The 23,208-nt window shown below is 37.0% G+C and overlaps 1 protein-coding gene across 1 annotated transcript in view; it reads right to left on the bottom strand.

Annotated features, from left to right (window-relative positions):
• The window catches only part of IFT52 (intraflagellar transport 52), a 203,819-nt gene that overhangs the window by 116,118 nt on the left and 64,493 nt on the right, over positions 1–23,208 (bottom strand). The window contains exons 6-7 of the mRNA XM_090410486.1: positions 21,031–21,172; positions 2,331–2,457 (exon numbers count right to left, since the gene is read on the bottom strand). Of these exons, the coding sequence (XP_090266612.1) occupies positions 2,331–2,457; positions 21,031–21,172 (269 nt within the window). The remainder of the gene's footprint in view (positions 1–2,330; positions 2,458–21,030; positions 21,173–23,208) is intronic.

Raw genomic sequence — 23,208 nt, forward strand, 5'->3', positions numbered from 1 at the left:
CCATTCCTGAGCTGAGAATCAAGTTATACAAACATATCAAGAGCCAAGCATATTTGGCTAAACATTCCTAAACATGTGCTGATCCCATATGTCACTACTGCCATATTCTTATCCCAGTTATGTATAAGCACTCTAGAATCATTCTCACACACTACCATCTTTTCATCCAATGTAGTAGCAGCACTGGATGCCATATTAAGTACACCCGATTGATAGATCTTAGTGAAGTATTCATTATTTGAACAATCTATTTCTGACACAAATGGACACTCAAGTTATTCTTCCACTTTCATTATTTCTTCAACATAATGATAAAATTCTTTTGGGTTGCTTTAGCCTCCATAGTCAATTTCTTTTCATAAACCAATTTAGCTTTCCATACAATGCCTGTAACTTCTCAGACCTGCACTTTATATATTTCATAACTCCTCTCACTCTTATTGTCAATATTTCTTCCCCATCATCTTCTTAGGGATTTCTTGCTTAAGATTGCACATCCATTTCACTCCCACAACATTTGTTCTTTGAACTCCTCTATGGGGACATTCAGATACTGTCAAATTTAAGCACCTTTTCAAAATATCTAAGCATTAATTATTGAGATAATTTATAGATAATTATTATAATGATTAATTTTTATTGATTATTGTCTTTATGTACAATTGTGTATATCAGGTGTAAGGTGTCAGAGAGACTGATTAGAATATAAAGCATGATTGTTGAAAATAGGAATCTTTCAAGAAAACAACCACGATTTATTATGGGGAAGTATCACTTCAGTAACTTGGTTTCATTTTAAAATAGGATGACAAATGTATTTCCAAAAGAGATGCTTATATAGTGATTTTTCTGAATTTTTTTACCATTTGACAAAATACCATATAGCAGACTTTTGTTTAAATTCAGCAGGATGGGGATGAATAATCCTGAAAGAGAAAGGTGACACATGAGGTACAACTGGGCTCTATTCTGGGACTGCTATTGTTTAATTTATATACAGATGATATACTTTAAGGGAATGCAACTGTTTGCTGATGATACAAAATCATCAGCACACAGCTGAACAAATCTTCATAAAAAGGACATCAGGAAACTTTGATGTGACTTTTTTTTTTTTTTTTTTTTAACAACAGGACTCTAAAAGGTTGTTACTTTTGGCTAAACAATGGGGATGTTACTTCAATGTTGCTAAATGTAAAATGCACTTTGGCCAAACGAAGATGGAACAAATTCAGTGCATCATTTTTCAAGAAAATATCCGTCTTTGTTCTACAGACAGAAAATAAATAAAAAATATGGAAACTTTACTTCAGCCCCAAAGAATTATAGATGAGTATAATCCTATCCATACTAAGGCTCAAAAAGACAGAAATCTTCTTGAGTATTAATGTGGGCAAGAAGTCCCACCATACATTATGTGTTTATCTGTGCTGAATGCAGAGATCTTGAGATTTCAACTTAGAGTCATGATCAAATCCATCAACATATTATCAAACTTCCTGCATTCAGTTGAGTTGGTCAAAATGTACTTCGGGGGGGGGGGGGGGGATATTAGTGCAGGTCTCATGTACATCTGAAATTTTTTATTTTTGTCAAACTACCCATTCTATGGAAGAAACATTACAGGATCATCAAGAGTTACCAACCTGTGAAACCATATAAATCAATTAGCATAGCATGGAATAATACCAAGCTATTATAAAGCAGTTGCAAATATGGGAAAAAAATTTCAAAAAAAGTTTGGAGGCATTTTTCATCATCCTAATTTCAGCAGTGATTCTGCAGATAGCACTTGCCTCACTGATTATTATGCACTATTTCTGCTCTGTCTATTTTTATTATTCAGAACAAAAATGTATTACAATTAATGTTAAAACTAGCTTTTCATCTTGCTCAATATGCGAATTAAATCCATTATGTTTCAAACATAAGTATCCTTAAAACTCAAAGTCCCCTTCTTTCATTTCATCAACTTCTACTCCCTGGAAGAGCATTCTCACCTAGTTAACTCAAGGTGTATAAATCTACAGCTATTCTAGGCCACAAATAGGTTACATCAACTTTTCATAACCCATAATTACATGTGCACACACACACACAGATAGAGATACTAATGCGCCCTTAGAACATATTAGTCTTTTTTTTACCCCCTTAATTATCAGTCTCATGTATGAGGTTAATATAAAGAAAACAAAAAAGAAATTTTTTTAAAAAAAATCTTTTTTTTAAATATTTATCAAGAAAGCTACCTGCATCACATAAAGTACTCTATATACATATATATATAATATAAAAACATTGACAGCTTAATATTTGATAAACTGATTTACTTGATTAACATGGAGAGCACAAACTGGTCGATTAAGTGGAAATGCCACACTTCCTGTAGAGAGAACAGCAACTGCTGGTTTTGCAACATTTAATGTGGCTCCAAATGGATACAGGAAAGCAAGTGCTCTGTAATTAAGTAGTAGTATACATATATCAACTTGATGATCAAGAAATAATTATACTTTGCACGCAAAGATGAATTAACCACTTTAATTAATCAGACAATCTATTACATGCTGCAGCTCTAAAATCAACACTAAAAATGACAAAATACTTTAATTCATAAAATGTCGTATTGAATTATTAAATTGTTATTTATTTAATATAACTTTTTATAATATATTTTATAAAATATATTATAGTTACAAAAAATATTTCATAAAATACTTTTTAAAACAATCATTATAGATCACTGAAATATTAACGTTGTTTAATTTGTACATAAGTGATATAGGAAATGGCTTTAAGCCATTTCTTGATGATGCAAAGTTGGGTAGTGCAATAAAAAATCAAGCTGATGTTGAGAGTTTGCAGGATGATTTAAATAAGCTGGCAAAATGGGCAAAAGGAAATGGATGTCAGTTCAATGTGGAAAAGTGTAAAATTATGCATTTTGGGATTAAAGATTACCAGCTGTGTACTACATTAATGGAACGGACGCCATGAGATTGATAAGGCTAGGGACTTAGGGGTGTTCGTGGATAGGGAGACGAAGTTCAGGGGACACATTGCTAAGGTGTCCAAGATTGCACATAGCATTACTTGGTTATTAAGGAACACACTAACATCCCGGGATAAAGAGGTTATTATTTCCCTTTATAACATGTTGATACTTCCACATTTGGATTACTGTGCTCAAGTCTGGTCACCTGGATTCCTTGGAGATGAGGAGGTTGTGGAGAGGGTTCAGAGGAGAATGACTAAGTTGGTGAGTGATGTAAAAAATGCTCCCTACATTGAAAGATTGAGAGCTTCTGAATAGAAGAGGTTGGTTGGTTTATAGTTTATTTGGCACAAAAACTACAAAAGTCATACTGTGCCATACTAAAGGGTAGCATTTACATTAGCATTTACAGAGAATTGTTAACAATATGTCCGTACAAGGATCTAGTTTCATAAAGCAGCATATCTAGGTAAACAGAACTGTTGCAGAGGCACAGCAACACACAAGGTCAGAGGTTATTACAGTAGTGCAAAAATAGTTAATACATAATATATGAAACACTAAGCCAAGGAATGCTGTATCTACATATATGTAAAATTATAACAGATGCCTTTATAGCAGCACAAAAATAGGTAAAAAGGGATTATTATATAATATGCATGGATGAAAATTAAATTTAGCAATGCAGTAAAAATGGAATTTAGGATACATATAAACAGAATTACTAGAAAATACACAAATAGGTAAGATGTCCTACAGCACTACATGATTATTTGAAAAATAAAGTAGTAAATAAGATGCATACACAAAATGTATGTTAAGTGATGCAGTATCTACATATAAACAAAATTACTGCAGAGGTTTCAGCAGTACATACATAGATAACTAGAGCTTAACATATGTATATACAAAATAAGTCAAGGAAAGCAGTGTCTACATCTAGTAAGATTACAATAAACATTATTATACCAATACTTAAAGAATCAGAAAGGAATTATTATACAGCATTGATGCAGAAAATTTAAGTTTAGCATTATGGTATTTACATATTAACAAAATTACAGCAGGGTGATACAAATATACAAGATCAAGGCCCAAGGTAATACATAATTGGTCAGATTTAACCTAATAAATAATATATGTATAAAAGTTCAGTAAATACGTAAATACTTTTGCTATAAGCAAAAGTATTTACATCTAAACAAATTGACGGTCAAATGTGTTTGTACAAATTAATTCTTTCTAAAAAATTAAAAAGATCATGCAATTTGCCTGAGTCTGCTAGCATTTCCCTGAGTGTATATGGCTTGGTTAGATAGGTAAAAATTTCATTCCTCTCTCATGTAAATTTTTGACAATCTACCAGAATATGATGAATAGTGAGATTTGTGCTGCATTTTCCACATATGGGAGGGTCATCAGCTCTCACTAAATGCAAATGCATAAGGTGACTGTGACCTATGTGGAGCCTAGCAAAGACAACCTCCTCCCTTCTCTTTGTACGTTGACTAGAATGCCAGTGTTTAATTTCAGGTTTAATGTTATATAATTTGTTTGTTGATGTTTCTTGCCATGTTAACTCCTACTGAGCAATTAGCTTTGATCTTATAAGTTGTCTGTAGTCTGTATATGGAACTGTCAAATAGTATGTGGAGAAGGTATGGGCTGATTTAGCAGCTGCAGCCTCATTTCCTTTCATTCCGATGTGGCTGGGAATCCAGCAGAACTGAACATCGAAATTAAGGATTTTCATTTTGTGAAGCAGGGGTAGCACTTCATAAAGTACTGGATGAGGATTATACATAGGAGAGGAGATAGCCTGCAAAGAGCTCAATGAGTCTGTATAAATTATACACTTTTGGTAGCAGTTTTCTTTTATATGCACAAGTGCAAGCTGAATGGCGTGCAACTCTGCTGTATAATTACTGCAGTCAGGTGGGATCTGATTTGAGATAATATCAGAAAACACAGCAGTACAGCCAACAGAGGTGTTGGCTGTACTGCTGTGTTTGTTCTTGAACCATCAGAGTAGATGGGTAAGAAATCAGCATGTGCTGCTCTGTGTGCATTAAACAATTGCAGGTAAATGGATGATGGGGTATAAGATTTCTGTAGCTGACAAGTGAGAGGTTGCCGGATGGTGTGCAAACCTGCCATGGAGGAATGCTGTTTAGTGTAGTTAATGTTGTCAACATTTATACTAACAGCTTGCACAGTTTCTTTAATATGCATACCAAAAGGATGTACAGCAGTTTGATGTGTGCGATATTGAGCTTCCCAATGCAGAGAGAAGATACTATTCCATGTAGGGTGATCTGGGAGAGATTTTATTTTTAGGGCGTAATTAAGAGACAACTGTTTCCGTCGAAGTGATAGAGGCGGTTCATTTGCTTCTACATAGAGACTTGGAGTGGGTGAGGTGCGAAAGGCACCAGTAGTTATCCGTATATCCTGATGATGGATGGAATCCAACCATCGTAGGTTACTCTATCTTGCCGAACCATAGACTTGGAACCCATAATCCAGCTTTGAACGTATAAGTTCAAAGCTTGATCAGCACCCCACCCAGTAGAGGATAGAGTGCGAAGGAAGTTCAAAGTTCTTTTGCACTTTTCTCTTAGTTGACGAATGTGTGCTAGAAATGTAAGTTTTCTGTCAAAAATGAGTCCCAAGAACTTGGTTTCTGTAGTTACTGGAATAACAGTAGGTCCCATTCTTAGTTCAGGATCTGGGTGATGAGTGTGTTTTCGACAGAAGTGTACACAGACAGTTTTTTCTGTTGAAAACTTAAACCCATTATTAAGAGCCCACGGGGAGACATGATCAATTGTTGCTGAAGTTGTCTTTCAATTACCCTCATGTTACGTGAGTGACAGTAGATTGTGAAGTCATCAACATATAGAGCATTGTCTACAGTGGGAGGAAGCTGTTCAATGATTGAATTGATTTTAATAGCAAAAAGGGTTATTACACTTAAGACAGAGCCTTGGGGAACACCTTATTCTTGAAGATATGGTCGAGATAGCGTATGTCCCACTCTGACTTGGAAAGTTCGCCTGGACAGAAAGTTTTTAATAAATACAGGAGGGGGGGGTGTCCTTTGAGACCTAGGTTATAGAGGTCTTTTAATATGCCATATCTCCAGGTTGTGTCATAAGCTTTTTCCATGTCAAAAAAAAAAACAGAGACAAGATGTTCTCGCTTCAGAAATTCATCTCTTATACAAGTTTCTAACAAAACTAAATGGTCTAAAGTTGATCGGTGGCTACGAAAACCACAGTGTGTAGTGGAAAGAAGACTGTTGCTTTCTAAATACCAGAGAAGTCTGGCATTAACCATTTTCTCTACATTGATAGATTGAGAGTTTGTGGATTGCAGAGGTTGGTTGATAGGTGGAGAAGAGGGGATATGATAGAAATATTTGAATTACTAACAGGTTTTTATAAGATTGATGCAGGGAAAATGTTTCAGCTGTGTGATAGTGATGGAAGAACAAGAGATCATCCCTGGAAATTAAGGAAAAGTGTGGTTAATAAGGGTGTGAGAACGAGGTTTTTTGCCTGGAGGGTGGTGAATGAGTAAAATGCATTACCTGACTTAGTTGTGAGTTCTTCGTCTGTAAATGAATTCAAGAAGAGATATGATACATATTGTTTTGATAGTTTGGGTCTCCCACGATGAGTCTACTAACTCCATGGAGATACCCGTAATAATAATAATTAACGCATTCCACTGTATTTTCTCATTATATAAACTAGTATAGCATGACATTTCCCAGCATGAACACAATAAAAATATGGTTTTTATTAGGGATGATCACAAATTTTCTTCTATATGCAACTGCTATATCCATTAATATTGATAGTTGCTGATATTTCACTGGATTTTAAACCAGCATGTTTAGAGAGTATAAACAACTTCTCATAGAAAACAGACCATAATGACTGTTGGAAAGCATTCAAACTGTAATGAAATAAAATACTCTTTTGGCACCTTCTAATATTGGTTAAAAGGAGAAGTTTGCAGCTGTTGGGTTGGAAATGGTTAATAATATGACTGTCTCCAAAATTTTAGATACATTCATGCAGCTATACATACTGGAGGTTCTAGAAGCATTTCACTGCTGCTGATTCCAAAACTAGTTTCCCTAACTTTTGATTTTTTTTTTTTTAATCCTAAAGGTGTATCCAAAGTGTGGAATGCTGGTTATGACTTGCCTTAATGATTAAGTGAATGTATTCTCGTGTACTCTTAAACAGATGTACAGAGATCTCTCTAGCTTTCTAAGAAACATGCACAAGGCACTTTATACATTAGTCTATGTCATAAAGAATGGATCTAGTATTTATATAAATAAGCTTGATGTGTTTTATTAAGGATAAAACATTATTTTGCACATCATTGACCATTATGGATCAATGATGTGCAATATATAGTCTCTCCAGGTCAAGGTAACCCAGCCTTGCCATGGTATGGCCTGTTTCTACTAAAAGGGCTCTGGAAACAGCAAGTTTTATGCAGCGAAGGGAGATAGTAGATGACTTTCATTATCTGGTTATTGCCGTGTTTGGTTCCTAGACAACCCACCACCTCAACTTTCAACATGGTAGTGTGAGTGATGCCCATCATGGACATGCAAAACATACTGCTGAGATCCAATACCTCTTCCACCTTCGAGGGTACAGCAGTAAAGCAATAAACTGCTTTACTGCTGTATGTCGGTTAGCACACAGGACCAAACCAGATGGTCATGAGGATTTTAGGAGGCATCCTGGTGAATTGGCTCATAATCTCACTGCCAAGTCATGCCTGGAGGGAGGCTGTGTAATGGTATTCAAGGAGTACTATTGTAGCCATGTGGTTTGAAAAGTGGTTACTCTGTATAGGAAATATGTTCTAGAGTATTGATCTCCCACTGCATGTTCCCCTTCTTTTTCTCTTCACCTTTTGTAACAATAAATATGAAACTCAACCTGAATAAGTATAGTGTTAAGTTAAAATAAACTTTCCTCTTCCAATAAATAAATAAATAATGAAAATAAAATATACTCAAAAATTTAAAAAAACAAAACAAAAAAAAACTTTCATATGCACTTTACCAACATCCATCAACAATAACTTAAATTAGGTGCATCACTACCTTCAATCATTCGAACCTGATATTCTGTTTCCAAGTGAACCTCAAATTTCTGCTAAATCAATCACAGCCCATTTTAAATGTCCAAATTACAATCTTTATGACTTCTTCTGCCATAATGGAGGTACTTATTTCTTTGTACATTCTGACATGGTTTGCAAAAGAATATCTAACTTAGAATCTCACCTTTTCAACCTCCTATGGCTTAAGATTTCTTTGCCACATTTTGTTTCATTCATCTGCTGCCTTTTCTGTTCTCCCAATTCTGAAAATCATTCCGATCTCTAACTTCCTATCTTCAAAGCACAATTTCATTTGGTCATAATTTACAAACAGCAAACTTGTCTTTCTTGGTGAATTAAATGTCCACAATTCTAAATGGCTCCCTTTTATGATTTTCATTGACCAAGCTGAAAGTGAGACAGATTTTTGCTGTAAGCAGTGTCATAAAACACATCTTCAGCTTCCAACCAGAAATCCTGAGAATCCTCTTCTCACTCAACACACTTAATCTCTTCTTAAATAGTCCTCCTTCCAGGTACTCTTGTTCAGGTGACACCTCTTAGTAATTCAAATCACAATCTCATCCAAGTTTCATCTCAGGTGGAACATCTTTCAGACATTCACTCTGGCATTACAGCAATGCCAAGTGGGATGTGACTTTTACTCCTCCTTTCCATGGTCACACTACTGTTTGACCATGTGGCATGGAGCTCAGTGAGGTTAAAAAAAAAAATATTAAAAAAAAAAAAAAAAAAAATACTAGTCCATACAGGATGCTTAGGCAATGACTACTTTTAAAGCATAGTTAAGTGACAACTGTTTTTACTATAGTGACAATACCCTAAGTACCTCCAATTCATCAACTTCTGTTAATGAATAAGAGGTACTAAGGACCCTTCCAAAAATGTCATTCAGTAGCTCAACAATTTTGTCTACATCTGTTACCTCTCTACAATCTGCATTCATTAAAGTTATACCTCCATAGTTATATTTCCTCTTACTTGCTACATACCAAAAAACTCTTTGGGATTTCCTTTTGCCTCTTTGGCTAATTTCTTCTCATAATCTGATTTTGCCTTTCTTACCGCTGCTGGTCACATTTTTTTTTTATTATTATTATTATTATTAAACAAGACCTCATGGAGTCAAAGACTCATCTAGGAGGTCCTTTTATCTCACACACATCTCATCATACCGGGTCTTAAACACATTCAAACTCCCTGCAGACACCACACTCTCAGGCAAGGCATTCCAATCATTCACAACTCTGCACGAAAAAAACCTGCCTCTCACTCTCCTACTCACACCCTCTTTATACAGTTTCCAGGTATGACCTCTGGTTCTCCCCTGATCTCCCACTATTCTCTGTAGAACTTCTCCACCATTGATCCTATAACAACCCCTTACCAACTTGTAGGTCTCTATCATATCTCCCCTCTTCCTTCTCTCCACTAGACTCTGCAAATTACATCTTTTCAATCTTTCCTCATACTCGACATTCCAGAGGTCAGAGACTACCTTAGTCAGTCGCCTTTGGACCCTTTCCAACATCTCTTCATCCTTCTGAAAACCAGGTGACCAAATCTGGGCACAATAGTCCATGTGTGGCCTAATCAAAGCCTTATACAATGGAACAAGAATCTCCCTACTTCTACACGTCAGTGTCCTCCTCATCATTCCCAGAAGTCTTTGTGTTGTCTTCACAATTTTGGCGATGTGTCCCCTAAATTTTAGATCCTTATCCACTATCACTCCCAGATCTCATATTTCCTCTACTTCCAACAATATATTCTCACCAAGCATAAATTCTGCATCCCATCTTTGTTTTCCAAATTTTAAAACGTTACATTTTGCAACATTGAACTCACATCCCCATTTGCTTGCCCAATCACTCAATTTATTCAAGTCTTCTTGCAAGGCCACAACATCTTCACTACTCTTTATGGTTCGTCCCAACTTTGCATCATCTGCAAACAACTGAATATCTCCATCCAAATCTTCGCCAATATCATTAATATACAAGTTAAATAGTAATGGCCCTAAAACAGATCCCTGAGGCACTCCACTAGTGACTTTCCTTTTCCTGGATATTGCACCCCGATACACAACTTGTTGATACCTATCAGATAGCCAGTCTCCAATCCAATGCACTAATCTAATATCCAACCCCATCTGCTCTAGTTTGACTGTCAACTTATCATGAGGTACTCTATCAAAAGCTTTTGCAAAATCCAAGTATATTACTGTGTATCCTTCTCCTCTGTCCAAGGAAGCAGTCACTTTATTGTAATAAGTAAGTAGATTACTAAAACACGTCCTCCCTTTAGCAAATCCATGCTGTCCATCAAAGATTATACCATTGTTGTCAACCCAACTCTGGATCCTAGTTCTCACAAGCTTCTCCAACAACTTAACCACAACACCTGACACACAGATAGGCCTATAGTTTGATGCTTGAGTTCGATCACCTCCTTTATGAAGTGGCACAATCTTGCCCTCCTTCCACTCTTTAGGGACTTGACCAAGTGCAAGACTCGTATTAAAAAAATATGTCAAGGCAGGTGTCAACTCTCTGGCACATTCCTTCAGAATGCGCGGTGATATATTATCAAGTCCCACAGCCTTATTTACATCTAGTTTACTCAACTCCCCAAACACCTCTTGCTCACTTACAGTCAGTCTCTCCTCCCCATCATCAACTGCTCTTAATCTCTCCATGAAGTCACATTCACAAGATTGAAAGATCTTTATGAACTGCTCATTAAGTATCTCCACCACACATTCTGCAACAGCTGTCTTTATACCATTTCCTCCAATCAATGTCATCCTTCCATAATCATTCTTTCTTTTGCTGGCTACATATCGAAAGAACTCCCTAGGATTCTTTTTAGCTTCATTAGCTAACTGCTGTTCATACCTCTCTTTAGCTACTCTCACCAACCAAGTCACTCTCCTTGCCTGGTCTTTGTAGAACTCATGAAATTGGTTACTTCCACTTCTCTTATGCTGCCTCCACAATGCCCTTTTTCTCTGTATTGCATGCTTAATCTCTTTATTCATCCATCTCACACCTAACTTATTTAACCTTCTCACCCGTGGTATACATTTAGACATTGCATCCACTAAATATTTTTTGAAAATCCCCCAAGCTGCATTGATCTCTTTTCCAGCTAACTCCGCATTCCATGCTACACCTGCAAGCTGTCTCCTGAGCTCTTCATAATCACCCCCCTTGTAGTTCCACATATACCCTTTTTTCACAGGGGTCCTTGCACTGCTGGCAACCACCCAAGTAATTACCTCATGGTCACTTTCACCAATTGGTGGATGATTTGATACCTCATTGATAATTACATCCTCCGATGAGATGACCAAATCCAAGACCCTTAATCCTCTTGTGCCCTCTGTTACATACTGTCTGAGGTAGTTATCCCTCAAAAACTCAAGAAACTCATTTTCTTTACTTCCAGTTGCTATCTCTTCATTCCAGTCTATATTGCCATAATTAAAATCACCCATAATGATCACCCTTTTCTTATTTGCTTGGCTTATTTGACTATACATTTCACTATCACCACCATCCACATTACCAGGTCTATAACAACATCCCACCAAGTATTTGATTCTATTCACCTCTATCTCACACCATACTGCCTCAAAACCACTGGCCCCATTTCCCTCTTGCATCTCTACCTTGTATGGACATAACTCTTTCTCTATCATCAATAGCACTCCCCCTCCCTTTTTACCCCTTCTATCCTCACGAAACACATCATACCTTTCCATCTCTATTCCTGTCAGGATGTCATCCTCATCTAACCATGTCTCACTTATTCCGACAATCTCTGGGTGCACAGACGCAATTAGTGCAACCATTTCATCCGCCTTGTTTCTTATACTTCTAGCATTGGTATACAAACACAACAACTCATTTCTGGATCTACAGCTAGTTCCACTGATACCACTCACTCAATGTGATCTCTCCATGCTGGACTGGGGCCATTTCCCTTTCTGCTTCTTCATTTTAGAACCCTTTGCAATTCCATCTGTTTCCTTTTGATCCCTGATCATCCCATTACTTTCCTTCCTACACATTCTCTCACCTCCTCTTGGAGCATCCACCTTTCTCACGCTGTGTATCCCTGTCCACCCTGAGCCTCGCCGTTTCCCTGCTCCTCTTGCACACCCATTCTCTCATTTTGTATACTCATACCACTCACTTTCACATTCATTTCCACTCCTTCAATCTCTCCTGTCTTACTCTCCTGCTCTTCCACATCACTCCCCTCTCGATCTGATTCATTCTCTCTATTCACTTCTCTACCTTCCAGCAGCAGTCTCTCCAAGCGACTCACACCATAACCACTCAAATGCAGTCCATCGCTCCCATACAGCTCACTTCGTCCCTCAAACTCATTCCACACATTAACAAACTGTACTCCCATCTCCTCACACATTTCAGCCAGAATATCATTCATAATCCTTGCTCTCCGCCTCATTTCACCATAATCACACCTAGGCAACACACTGACCACCCTTCCTGTCACACTATTCTCCTTTATCTTTCCAAGCAGTCTTCTGACATTCATTTTGACATGCTCTTTGTTCTCTCTCAAATCATTCGTACCAATTAATACAATTAACTCTTTTGCTCGTTCCCACCTCATATTCAATGCTTCAATCACTGTACTCATTTTACTGCCTGGAAAACATACCTTGTGCATTTTATCCTCTAGCACACCTTTAATAATGGAGTCGCCATACAACGCCACTCGCTCATCTTTTGTTATCTCTTTCATGCCATCATGATTTATTTTAATAGTTTTGACCTGAATTCTCTTAATTTCATTCCGCATCCATTTCATTTCTTGCTTCATCCAATCCAATTCACCTTCTGAACCTCGCGACACATTCACTCTATCATTAAATCTTTCTAACTTTCTAACTCTCGACCCCCTCTTCTCACTTTCCCTCTCATTCATCCTTCTTTGTTTCCGTACTTTCGGTCCAACATACGTCCAACTTTCACTATCATTCTTCTCACTTTCACTCTCACATATCTTCCTTTGTTTCCGTACTTTCGGACTAACATGCGTTCAACTTTCGCTATCATTCTTCTCACTTTTACTGTCATTCATCTTTCTTTGGTTCAGTACTTTCGTTCCAACATGCGTCCAACTTTCGCCATCAGTCATTCTTTTTTCGCTATCATTCATTCTTTTTTCGCTATCATTCATTCTTTCGATTTTTTTTACTTGCGATTTCTGCACCGCGCCATTTCTACTTTCATTCGTTCTCTCAATTTCGTTTCTTTCCGCCTCACTTTCGTCCCTTTTAACATCCGTTACGGTTGTCAAATCGCTCTTTTTCTTTTTTCCTGATTTTTTAACATTTTTTCTCCTGTCTTTCTCGCCATCCTCCTCTTTCAAATGTGCACTCACGACACAATCGGTACTAGCACTTTCTGTCATCAACTTCATATTCGCATTCATCAATTCCTCGTTCAGGTCACATTTTGAACACACCCTTCTTCCATCCGCACTAAACATCCACAAATCATTTATGTAGTCGAAGGAATACATATAACAGACCTCACACTTAACGAACCGACTGAAATCCAAATTAAAATCATTGAATGACAATGCCGCCGCCATTTTTTTTTTTCTCTGCAGGTTACTAGGTCTAATATTAACGTTTTCGTATTTAGTTTAAGCAAGAAAAATAAACCCACACTAATAATATCGGTAGCATACAACGTTTACAGCTGCTCTTACTTAAACATTTACGCATATATACTTAATTATTCCTAGTAAAACTTATCTGAATCAGGAGCTCTTCAAAACACGTTCGTAGCGCTTGACCCACTAGCGCCTCCTTTTAACCTCATCTTTGTACTGTTCATGAGTTGGCTGGTTATCTTTTGTTTTATATACCCTCCACAACATTTTTTTTTTTTTTTTGCAGCTCATGCTTAATGATACTACTTATCCATCTAACTCTAACTGAATTTACCCTCCTGACCTTAGGTATATAATGTGATATTGCTTCTTCCAGATATCCCTTTACTATCTCCCATGCACTATGAACATCCTTCCCTTGCAGATCCTTATTTGAGATGCCTCCTCAATGACATCATCATTGTTTAAAACTAAATTCTTGATTAAAGATTTGAAATGTGTGGAATTTTTTTAGTGTGGCCAATAAGTAGAACTAACGATTTTGCTAGATGTTTTGCTAATTTAAAAGGGGGGGGGGGATCAGTAACACTTACTATAGGACAGAGTGCAACTACATTTATGAATTTTTGGCAATCCATATATCGGGGGGGGGGGGGGGACAGTGTGAGGAACTAAAACATTTGAATTTAAAAAAAAAACTTCAGGAGGCCAATATGCGACAATTTTTAGAAGCCTGTTTAATGTTTTTATCTGGGATTTTGTAGAATAACTATAAAGCAACGTGTATGCCATGGTAAATAAGTTTTATTAAGTAAATATTTCATCTTATATATCATAAGACGTCAGTACAATTTGAGCAACAATACGAACTGAATTATAGTCCATGTGCTTAGATTGGAATCTCTCTCTCTACATATACAGTTGCATATTTATAGCTTAAAACTAATTTAAAATTAAAACTACTTAAATTAAAATATAACAGCCAATTTTATTTAATACAATTGAGGATAACAATTTTCCAAACTTTTGGAACAGTGAGACAGTCGTTTCAATTAAGATTAGGTCTATGAAGTAAGGCTTCAGCACTTTCTTTATATAAACATTCATTAGGTATCGTTTCTGAAAAAATTCCCATGCTACTCCTCTTAAACACTATCATTATTACAGCTATTATAGCCTGTTTTTGTTTAGGAGTGTCCCTTATTTTAAACACATTGGCTATTTTTACTATCCTCTGCCCCAGTTTTCCCATAAGTAAACCCTTCCCCTTTCCCCCAAAAAAGCATATTAATATTCTATTGATATGCTGCCTCCATATGACCACAGTTCAGTAGGGATAGTATCAATGCCTGGTGCTTTATTGTTTTTCATCTGTTTTATTGCATATCTAACTTCTCCTTGTAAAATTTTTGGATGATCATTATTTTCTTCTATTGTTGGCATTGTAGTTTTGTTTCCTTGGTGGAAGATAGTCTTAAAATGATTTGACCATATTTTTCTTATATATTCAATGTTCCCGGTTTCAGTCATCATGTTTATATATAGATTATATAACAGCTTAGTGTTATTCTATTGAATTACGTTTTCAATTCCATGTTGTGCAAAGCCAGATTTATGGGGTTTGATGAGAAGGATGTGGTCTTGATGTTCAGAGATGTTTCTTTATAGATCTTCCTGTCTGTCCATAGTAAGACAATTTATACAAACATGGTACTTTGTATACACCATGTAGCATCATTGGTGAGAGTTTGTCTTTGGGAGAAAGTAGCAAGTGCAAATTTGGTTGATGGGTTTATAGGTAGCGATGAGTTGATAACTCATTGTTATCTATCAGTGAAGTTGATTACATCACTGAATAACCAAGTATAATAACCATTTTAAAGATGTACCCTTGAAGAGAAGAAATGCTGTTCTCTCAATGATGTCTTAATAACTCCGATGAAAAGAATCATCTTTCCTGCCAGAAGAAGTGTGTGTAGCAAGAGTAAACCAAGTGTTTGCTATGGAGTCCAATATAGTTTTAGCCACTTCAAGCAAATGGCAGTTCTACACTATGTGACAAAGCAAGTTTAATGCCTAATGGTACTATTATCACAGAGATTTCATTATTCTTCTTAAGGAACAGGCATCACACAGTTTAATATCTAATACCTGATGGTTGGAGAAAATTCCATTTATACCATAAGATTTTAGTGTTTTTAAATAGTTTTTTTTTTTTCTTGACACCTTATGACACATGAAAAACCAGACTTTTCTTAAATGCCTAGTGGTACTATTACCACAGAGATTTCATTATTCCTCTTAAGGAACAGGCATCACACAGTTTAATATCTAATACCTGATGGTTTCTGAAAATTCCATTTATACCATAGCTGGAAATGATATTTTTTTTCAAGTATAGTTGCAGAACTCTTGAAATCTTGTCTGGAAATTTCCAGCCAAGATTAAGATTTCATTCCAGAAATCTTGTCTGGGATATTCAAAAAAGAAATCTGTTTAATGTTACTCCCACCTTTTTTTTTTTTTTATACACAGACTGATAAAATGAACTTCTAGTCTGTTCATCTAAGATTCAATCTTCTTACCAGCTCTCCTGAATTATATGGTATAATAAACAAGAGCAGAGATTTGTGACATGATCGAAGAGATATATATATATATATATATATATATATATATATATATATATATATATATATATATATACAGGGTGTTAGGGATAAATTTGACATATTTATAATTAATTATATTTTTCCGTAAGTTACATGTATTAACACACACACTTCTCTTCATTTAAAAGTTTGGACCCTTCTTCATTCATATACAAGATGTCAGAAAGGATGGATAGCTGGAACCCACCTGAATCATGGAAGAGAATAACTTGTATCATGATGATTCGTGCCCGCCATCAAAATAAGGATATTACGACTGCTGCCCAATGCTCCCTGAATACAGTAAAAACAATCAGGCATGAACTAGAGACTTGCAATGGTGACTACGAGGATGTAGCAAGAAGAAAGATCCCTAGCAGACGATCTGATTGCGTTCGTACAGCAGAATTCCTCGCAAATCTGCAGGAACAGGTGTTGAAGAACCCTGGCATTGGAATTCGGGCTTTGTTCGTGGAGTTGCTAACTGTAGTCAAGCCCTGGATAACAAGGGTAGCCAATGGTAGGCCGTATGTATGGCAGCAGGATTCGGCCCCTTGCCACACCTCTGGGAAAAGTCAAAAATGGTTGTCTGAAAATTTCTACGACTTCACCAGTCCAAATGTTTGGCCTCCAAACTCCCCAGACCTTAACCCCATGGATTATTTTGTATGGGGCGCAGTTGAAAAAGACACCAATCGCACTTCCAGTAATACAAAAGCCCAGTTAATGGATAAAATTAAAACAGTTTTTGCGGCCCTTCCCAGGGAGACTGTAGCATCAGCTTGTTCGAGGTTCCGAAGCAGAATTGAAGCTGTGATTGATGCTAATGGTGGTTATTTTGAGTAAATCTTGTTGATAGTATTGTAATTAACTCTGCCTGTAATGTTTTTTTGTCAATTCATTAAATTTAATAGATACAAAGAAGATTTTCTTTTTCCTTACGAAACTGTCAAATTTATCCCGAACACCCTGTGTGTGTGTGTGTGTGTGTGTGTATATATATATATATATATATATATATATATATATATATATATATATATATATATATATATATATATATATATATATATATATATATATATATATAAGCAAATAGAATGATTAGATGGTATGATATTTTTAGCTGGAATAAATAATTTCAAAGGGATAAATCTGGTATGCAAAGAAGATACAAAAGAGTTGTTAGTGAGGCAAAAAAAATATCACTACTAAGTTCTGACACAGAATGACAGAAGTAAGTTGAAGTGGAAAGCTGTGATTGCAAAATGCATCTATGAGTAGACTGCATAAAAATTGATAGAGATGTGCAGTAAGGGATGATTCTGATGGTCAAAAAGATTTGCACTTGAAGGATAGATTACATATAAGTTTGGGTGTTAGGTATTTGGAGAAATTGTTGTTTAATAAGAAAGTGAATTGGACACTAATGCATACATCCACATTTTCATGGCTACATGAAAATGTGGATGTATGCATTAAATTAAATTATGCAGAGTGAGAGAAAATTATAGTAAGTTAGGAATGACAACAATAATGGCAGGAACTGTCAAGAAAGAAAGACAAAACTGTAGAAATATAGAAGAGGATTTGAATGATGAATCAATCCCAGCTCCATACTTGAATAGGACATGTTTTAATACTAGAATAACAAGTGTATAGAGGATTTGTATAAGAAAAATATTAATGTTGAAGGAGAATTTATTGAGGAACCAATGATAACAAAAAGTAAAGTGATATGGGTAAGCAGTACCAGGAAATTTTCCAAAAGGAAAATGGTACATCAGTGTAACTGCTAAGAGCCGCTATGGACAAAGTAGTGAATATATTATCTGAAATCTATCAATAGATATGGCAGAAATATTACTGGCCTAAGATTGGAAAACATCAGTATTTATTCCCCCCTGCAAAAAAAAAAAAAAGTAAAATGTCAGAAATTCCAGAAATTGTGATAATTAAAGAACCACTACTTTTAACTTCACACTTACTGAACTTGCTGCATTCTTTGGAAAAAGGAATTATATTGAAGAAGGCTGAGGGTATGAGAAGAAGAGGAAGATTGTGAAAGAGTTGGATGGATAACAAAGAAACTTAGCAATATGGAATTACAACTACTAAAGGAAGAGATGAGAGAGTTGGAGAGCCAATGTTCATAAGATCATCAAAAGTTAAGAACAAATAAATAGCAATTTTCCAACTTGATCAATTGCATTGAATGATTTTTTAGGATTACTGCTGGCATGACTAAGGTTATGAGGCCTGCAGGATACATCTATTAATTGCATGTGTTTTCTGAACCCATTTTTGGGAATAAAAAAAAAAAAAAATACAAGTCGGGGGGGGGGGGGGGGACCTCATACTTTGTATGAGAATTGGATAACTCAACTTCCTTTGAAAAATCCTGATAAAGGTTTCTTGAATTCTAGATGAGATCTGAAACTAAATCTTTCCAAGAGTAGCTGGTTAGAGAGGGCATTGAGCAGAGTTGGGGAAAAGCCACTTTAAATTGTGCGCATTAGAATCCCTAGAAACCACGGGTTGGACAGATTGTAGAAAATTAAGCTCCAAAGATAATCAAAGAAATCAGGAGTAAAATGATAAATGAATGCAACAAAGAAATTTTGGAAAAGAAATTTTTGAGGCAGAGTAGATCAAAGAGGGGATTTCAGGATTGGCATTTTCTGAACATGAAATGTCAGATAATGCAGAAGTATTGACTTTTTTTTTGCTGAAACAATCAAATCATATAAAATATTATTTGGATAGTTGAAGTGGACAGTAATTGTTGAGGTTCAATGAGAAGTAACAGGACTGGCTGTTTACCTTCACAACTTAAGCTGTTTACAACTTAGCTTCATCATAACCAAACTTGTTATTAAGTCAAATCACTGACATTTGGTTTAAAGCTACAAACAGCAAAATGAAGCAGACAAGAAAATATTTGAAGGGGTATCATATTTTGTTTAAATTTTTGGGAATTTTTTTCCCTAATCTACAGTGTTATTGTATTTTTTTAATCATAATTTTTATGGTCAGTAATGTCAAAAACGTTACAGAACAGGGACATGCAACCTGGAGAAGAGAAGGTGCAAAAGCTAATATATCTTTCCCACACAAGAATCACTGGGTATTTGGTTCATGCATGATATCAAAAGATAACCCTACAAACAAATCTACTATGACTCCTTCCAGTCATGATCTGGTAAAGTGGCAGTAGCTAGGATTACTAGCTAATCAGGAAGAATCCTGATGCTTTACCATTATTCCATCTCATCATGTACCATTTAGCAGCCACACTGCAGAACTGCTATATTGACAATACCCCCACCCCCCCCCCCCCCCACCCCCCCCCCCCCCCACCCCCCCCCCCCCCCACCCCCCCCCCCCCCCACCCCCCCCCCCCCCCACCCCCCCCCCCCCCCACCCCCCCCCCCCCCCACCCCCCCCCCCCCCCACCCCCCCCCCCCCCCACCCCCCCCCCCCCCCACCCCCCCCCCCCCCCACCCCCCCCCCCCCCCACCCCCCCCCCCCCCCACCCCCCCCCCCCCCCACCCCCCCCCCCCCCCACCCCCCCCCCCCCCCACCCCCCCCCCCCCCCACCCCCCCCCCCCCCCACCCCCCCCCCCCCCCACCCCCCCCCCCCCCCACCCCCCCCCCCCCCCACCCCCCCCCCCCCCCACCCCCCCCCCCCCCCACCCCCCCCCCCCCCCACCCCCCCCCCCCCCCACCCCCCCCCCCCCCCACCCCCCCCCCCCCCCACCCCCCCCCCCCCCCACCCCCCCCCCCCCCCACCCCCCCCCCCCCCCACCCCCCCCCCCCCCCACGACTAGTCTTTGGACTCCCTGGAGGTGTCACATAATAATAATGATGATGATTTCCTTCTGGGGTTAATTATAACTCTTAAACATTAATACTTATTCATTACTAACATATTCATACTGAGCCAGTAGGCAGTCCAATGCTGGGATACAGTATGAAATATCTATGAGGAGTAGGCACATCTGTACAGTGAAATGTACAAGGTTTTCTAGTGCTTCAAAGTTTATTTCCAAACTTGAAAACCTGTTTCATTACTCCTTTCATTCATCTAAACAAGTTTTAAAAAAAATACACACACCACACACACACACACACACACACACACACACACACACACTATATAAATGAAAGTCAAATGTATAAGTATAAAATTTGTCTTCATTCTCTCATGACACTTATCTCATAAAAAAAAAGTACGCTAATCTCAAGTAATGGTACAAGAGTGATCTGACAAGAATTATAGGAGAGAAAAGAGAGTAAGCAATTTTTGAACTTGACAATTTTCAGACAACAGTTTACAGATTTTGTAATGCTTAAAACAAATGGCAGTACCCAATTTATAAGATATAGCAGACAGATCTAGAAACTTTGCATGGCTACTTTCTTCAAAGCATGCTATTGATAAACAAAATTTTATCATAATCTATATAGATAAATATGTTGACATGGCCTGATTCTCAGATGAGCCATATCTTCATTTTTTTTTTTTTTGAAATTGAAATAAAATTCATAATTCAATAAGCTCACTGGGCATTATTTGTTTCTCCAAATCCTTGACCAGGTATCATTTTGCCAGCTGCTTGACTAATAGCTCTATTTAAAACTCCATTTGATACTAAAGCTTCTTTGGGATGAAAATATTTGTAATACACAGTTCGGACCACAGCATCTATATAAAAAAACAAATAAAAACAGATTTCTCATTGAAAAAAATAGCACTGCTGTATTTATTTCAATCAAAAGTGAACACTATTGCAAGTTATTTATAACAAAAAGGCACTACAAACTGATAATGTCATTAGCACTTATTTGCAAAATAAAATGAATTACTAAATCACTTAAGGAATTGACAACGGCACCACTGAACTAAATCACATCCTCAACAGTTTCTCAGCCAATGGCTACCCCCCCCCCCCCCAAAAAAAATCCAAAAAATATTGAAACCTACAAACCACAGCCTCCCCCCCCCCCACAACAAGGATTACTCTAAATCCATCACCATTCCCTACATCCGAGGCACCTCGGAAAAAATTACCAAAATCTTAAAGAAACATGACTTGACCTCCTGTTACAGACCGTATACAGAAAATTAGCATCCCTTATCCACTCCACTAAAGACCAACCACTTCCCCTAGACCTACCTGGTGTATACAAAGTCCCTTGCAGCTGTAAACTCTCTTACTTTGGTCAAACAGGCAGGACAGCAAATATCAGAATTTCGGTACACAAAGACTACATCCGTTTTCACAAGTACAGCCTTTCTGGTCTTGCAGACCATGCTCTCGATACACGCCACAGAATACGGTGGAAGAAAGCTACAGTAATACACCGTAGTAAATACAAATTCGAAAGACTATTTATGGAATCACCCTCAGCCCTAAGAAACTCTCCAAACCTAAACAAACTTGGTTGTATGAGACTGCCCCAAATTTTGGAGGTTTTCATCAGCAAACCTTCAGCCCAATAGCCAAGAACATCTACTAAGCCTGCTACGGGGCACCATCAGGACTTTTAGGAGAACATCAGTTTCATCACTTCATTCTCAGTTACTGTGTTGTAGTACCTACGTGCATGTGCTTTTTTTGAGTTCCTTTTGAAGATGGCAATGTGACATTGCCGAAATATCAGAAATATTTTATTTATTAAAGTGTAATTTAATTTATATTGGTATCTACGTTGTCAATTCCTTAGGTGATTTAGTAATGCATAACCAACTTATAAGCCTGTCTACGAAAATAATATGAAATTCAAAAAGTTTAATTTTTTTTATCTTATATTATTTCAACTACAATATACTACATACAGGAAAGCCTCGCATAATGCAATTAATGCGCACTAAGTGAAATTGCATTAAGCAAATGCAATAAACAATAATTATAATTCATCCATCGGCTATCACAAATCTGAAAAAAAAAAAAAAATTATAGTATAAGCCATAATAGAGAATAAAATCATGAAAGTTTATAAAAATCAATTGCTTCAATTTTTATTTAATGTTTAAACGTTTGATTGAGCTACTTTTTTTTTTTTTTTTTTTTTTTTTTTTACAAAAACAATTAAGTAAAGATGTTTGAATAGTGCTTGACTTTTTCATCTTGTCATGAAATTTGTGATAGTCTGGAAATCGCTTTATCAAGATTTCAGCGGGCTTCAAAGCTTCGTTTCATATCATGAGCAGCATGAAAGAAAATTTCCTTAGCATGTTCAATGCGATTGAAAACTAGCTCAAATTCATTTGCAGTTAGCTTCTTAGTTATAACATTCTCTTCTTGTTCGCACTTCTTTTCTTCTTCATATGGACACTGTTCTTCTAGTTCAAGGAGATCATGCTCGCTTAACTATTCTGAATGGAATTGAGAAAGTTTCTCACAGTTTTATTATCCAGTTCATTAAATCCAAGTTCTTTTCCAACTGTGCTAATTTCTTCAATAACGTTAGATCTTGGATTTTGCACATGAATAAACTAACATAGGCTTGAGTTTAACATCGCTTTCTGCATTGCCTCCTAATAAATGCATAAGGTGATCTTTAGATACTTTTTATTCTGGTTGAGATACTTCAGTATTAGCTAGGAAAGTTTCTGTTGCCATATGCTTTCAAAAGAGCCCAGTTTCGTTGACATTGAATATTTGATGATCGTCATAATCACCCTCCTGAATTATCCTTTGCAATTATTCAGGAAACTTGGCCACAGAATCTTCATCA

The sequence above is a fragment of the Typopeltis vanoorti genome, chromosome 20, assembly GCF_054136105.1.
Source record: "Typopeltis vanoorti isolate ZY-2024b chromosome 20, IOZ_Tvanoo_1.0, whole genome shotgun sequence".
In the NCBI taxonomy this organism is placed as follows: domain Eukaryota; kingdom Metazoa; phylum Arthropoda; class Arachnida; order Uropygi; family Thelyphonidae; genus Typopeltis; species Typopeltis vanoorti.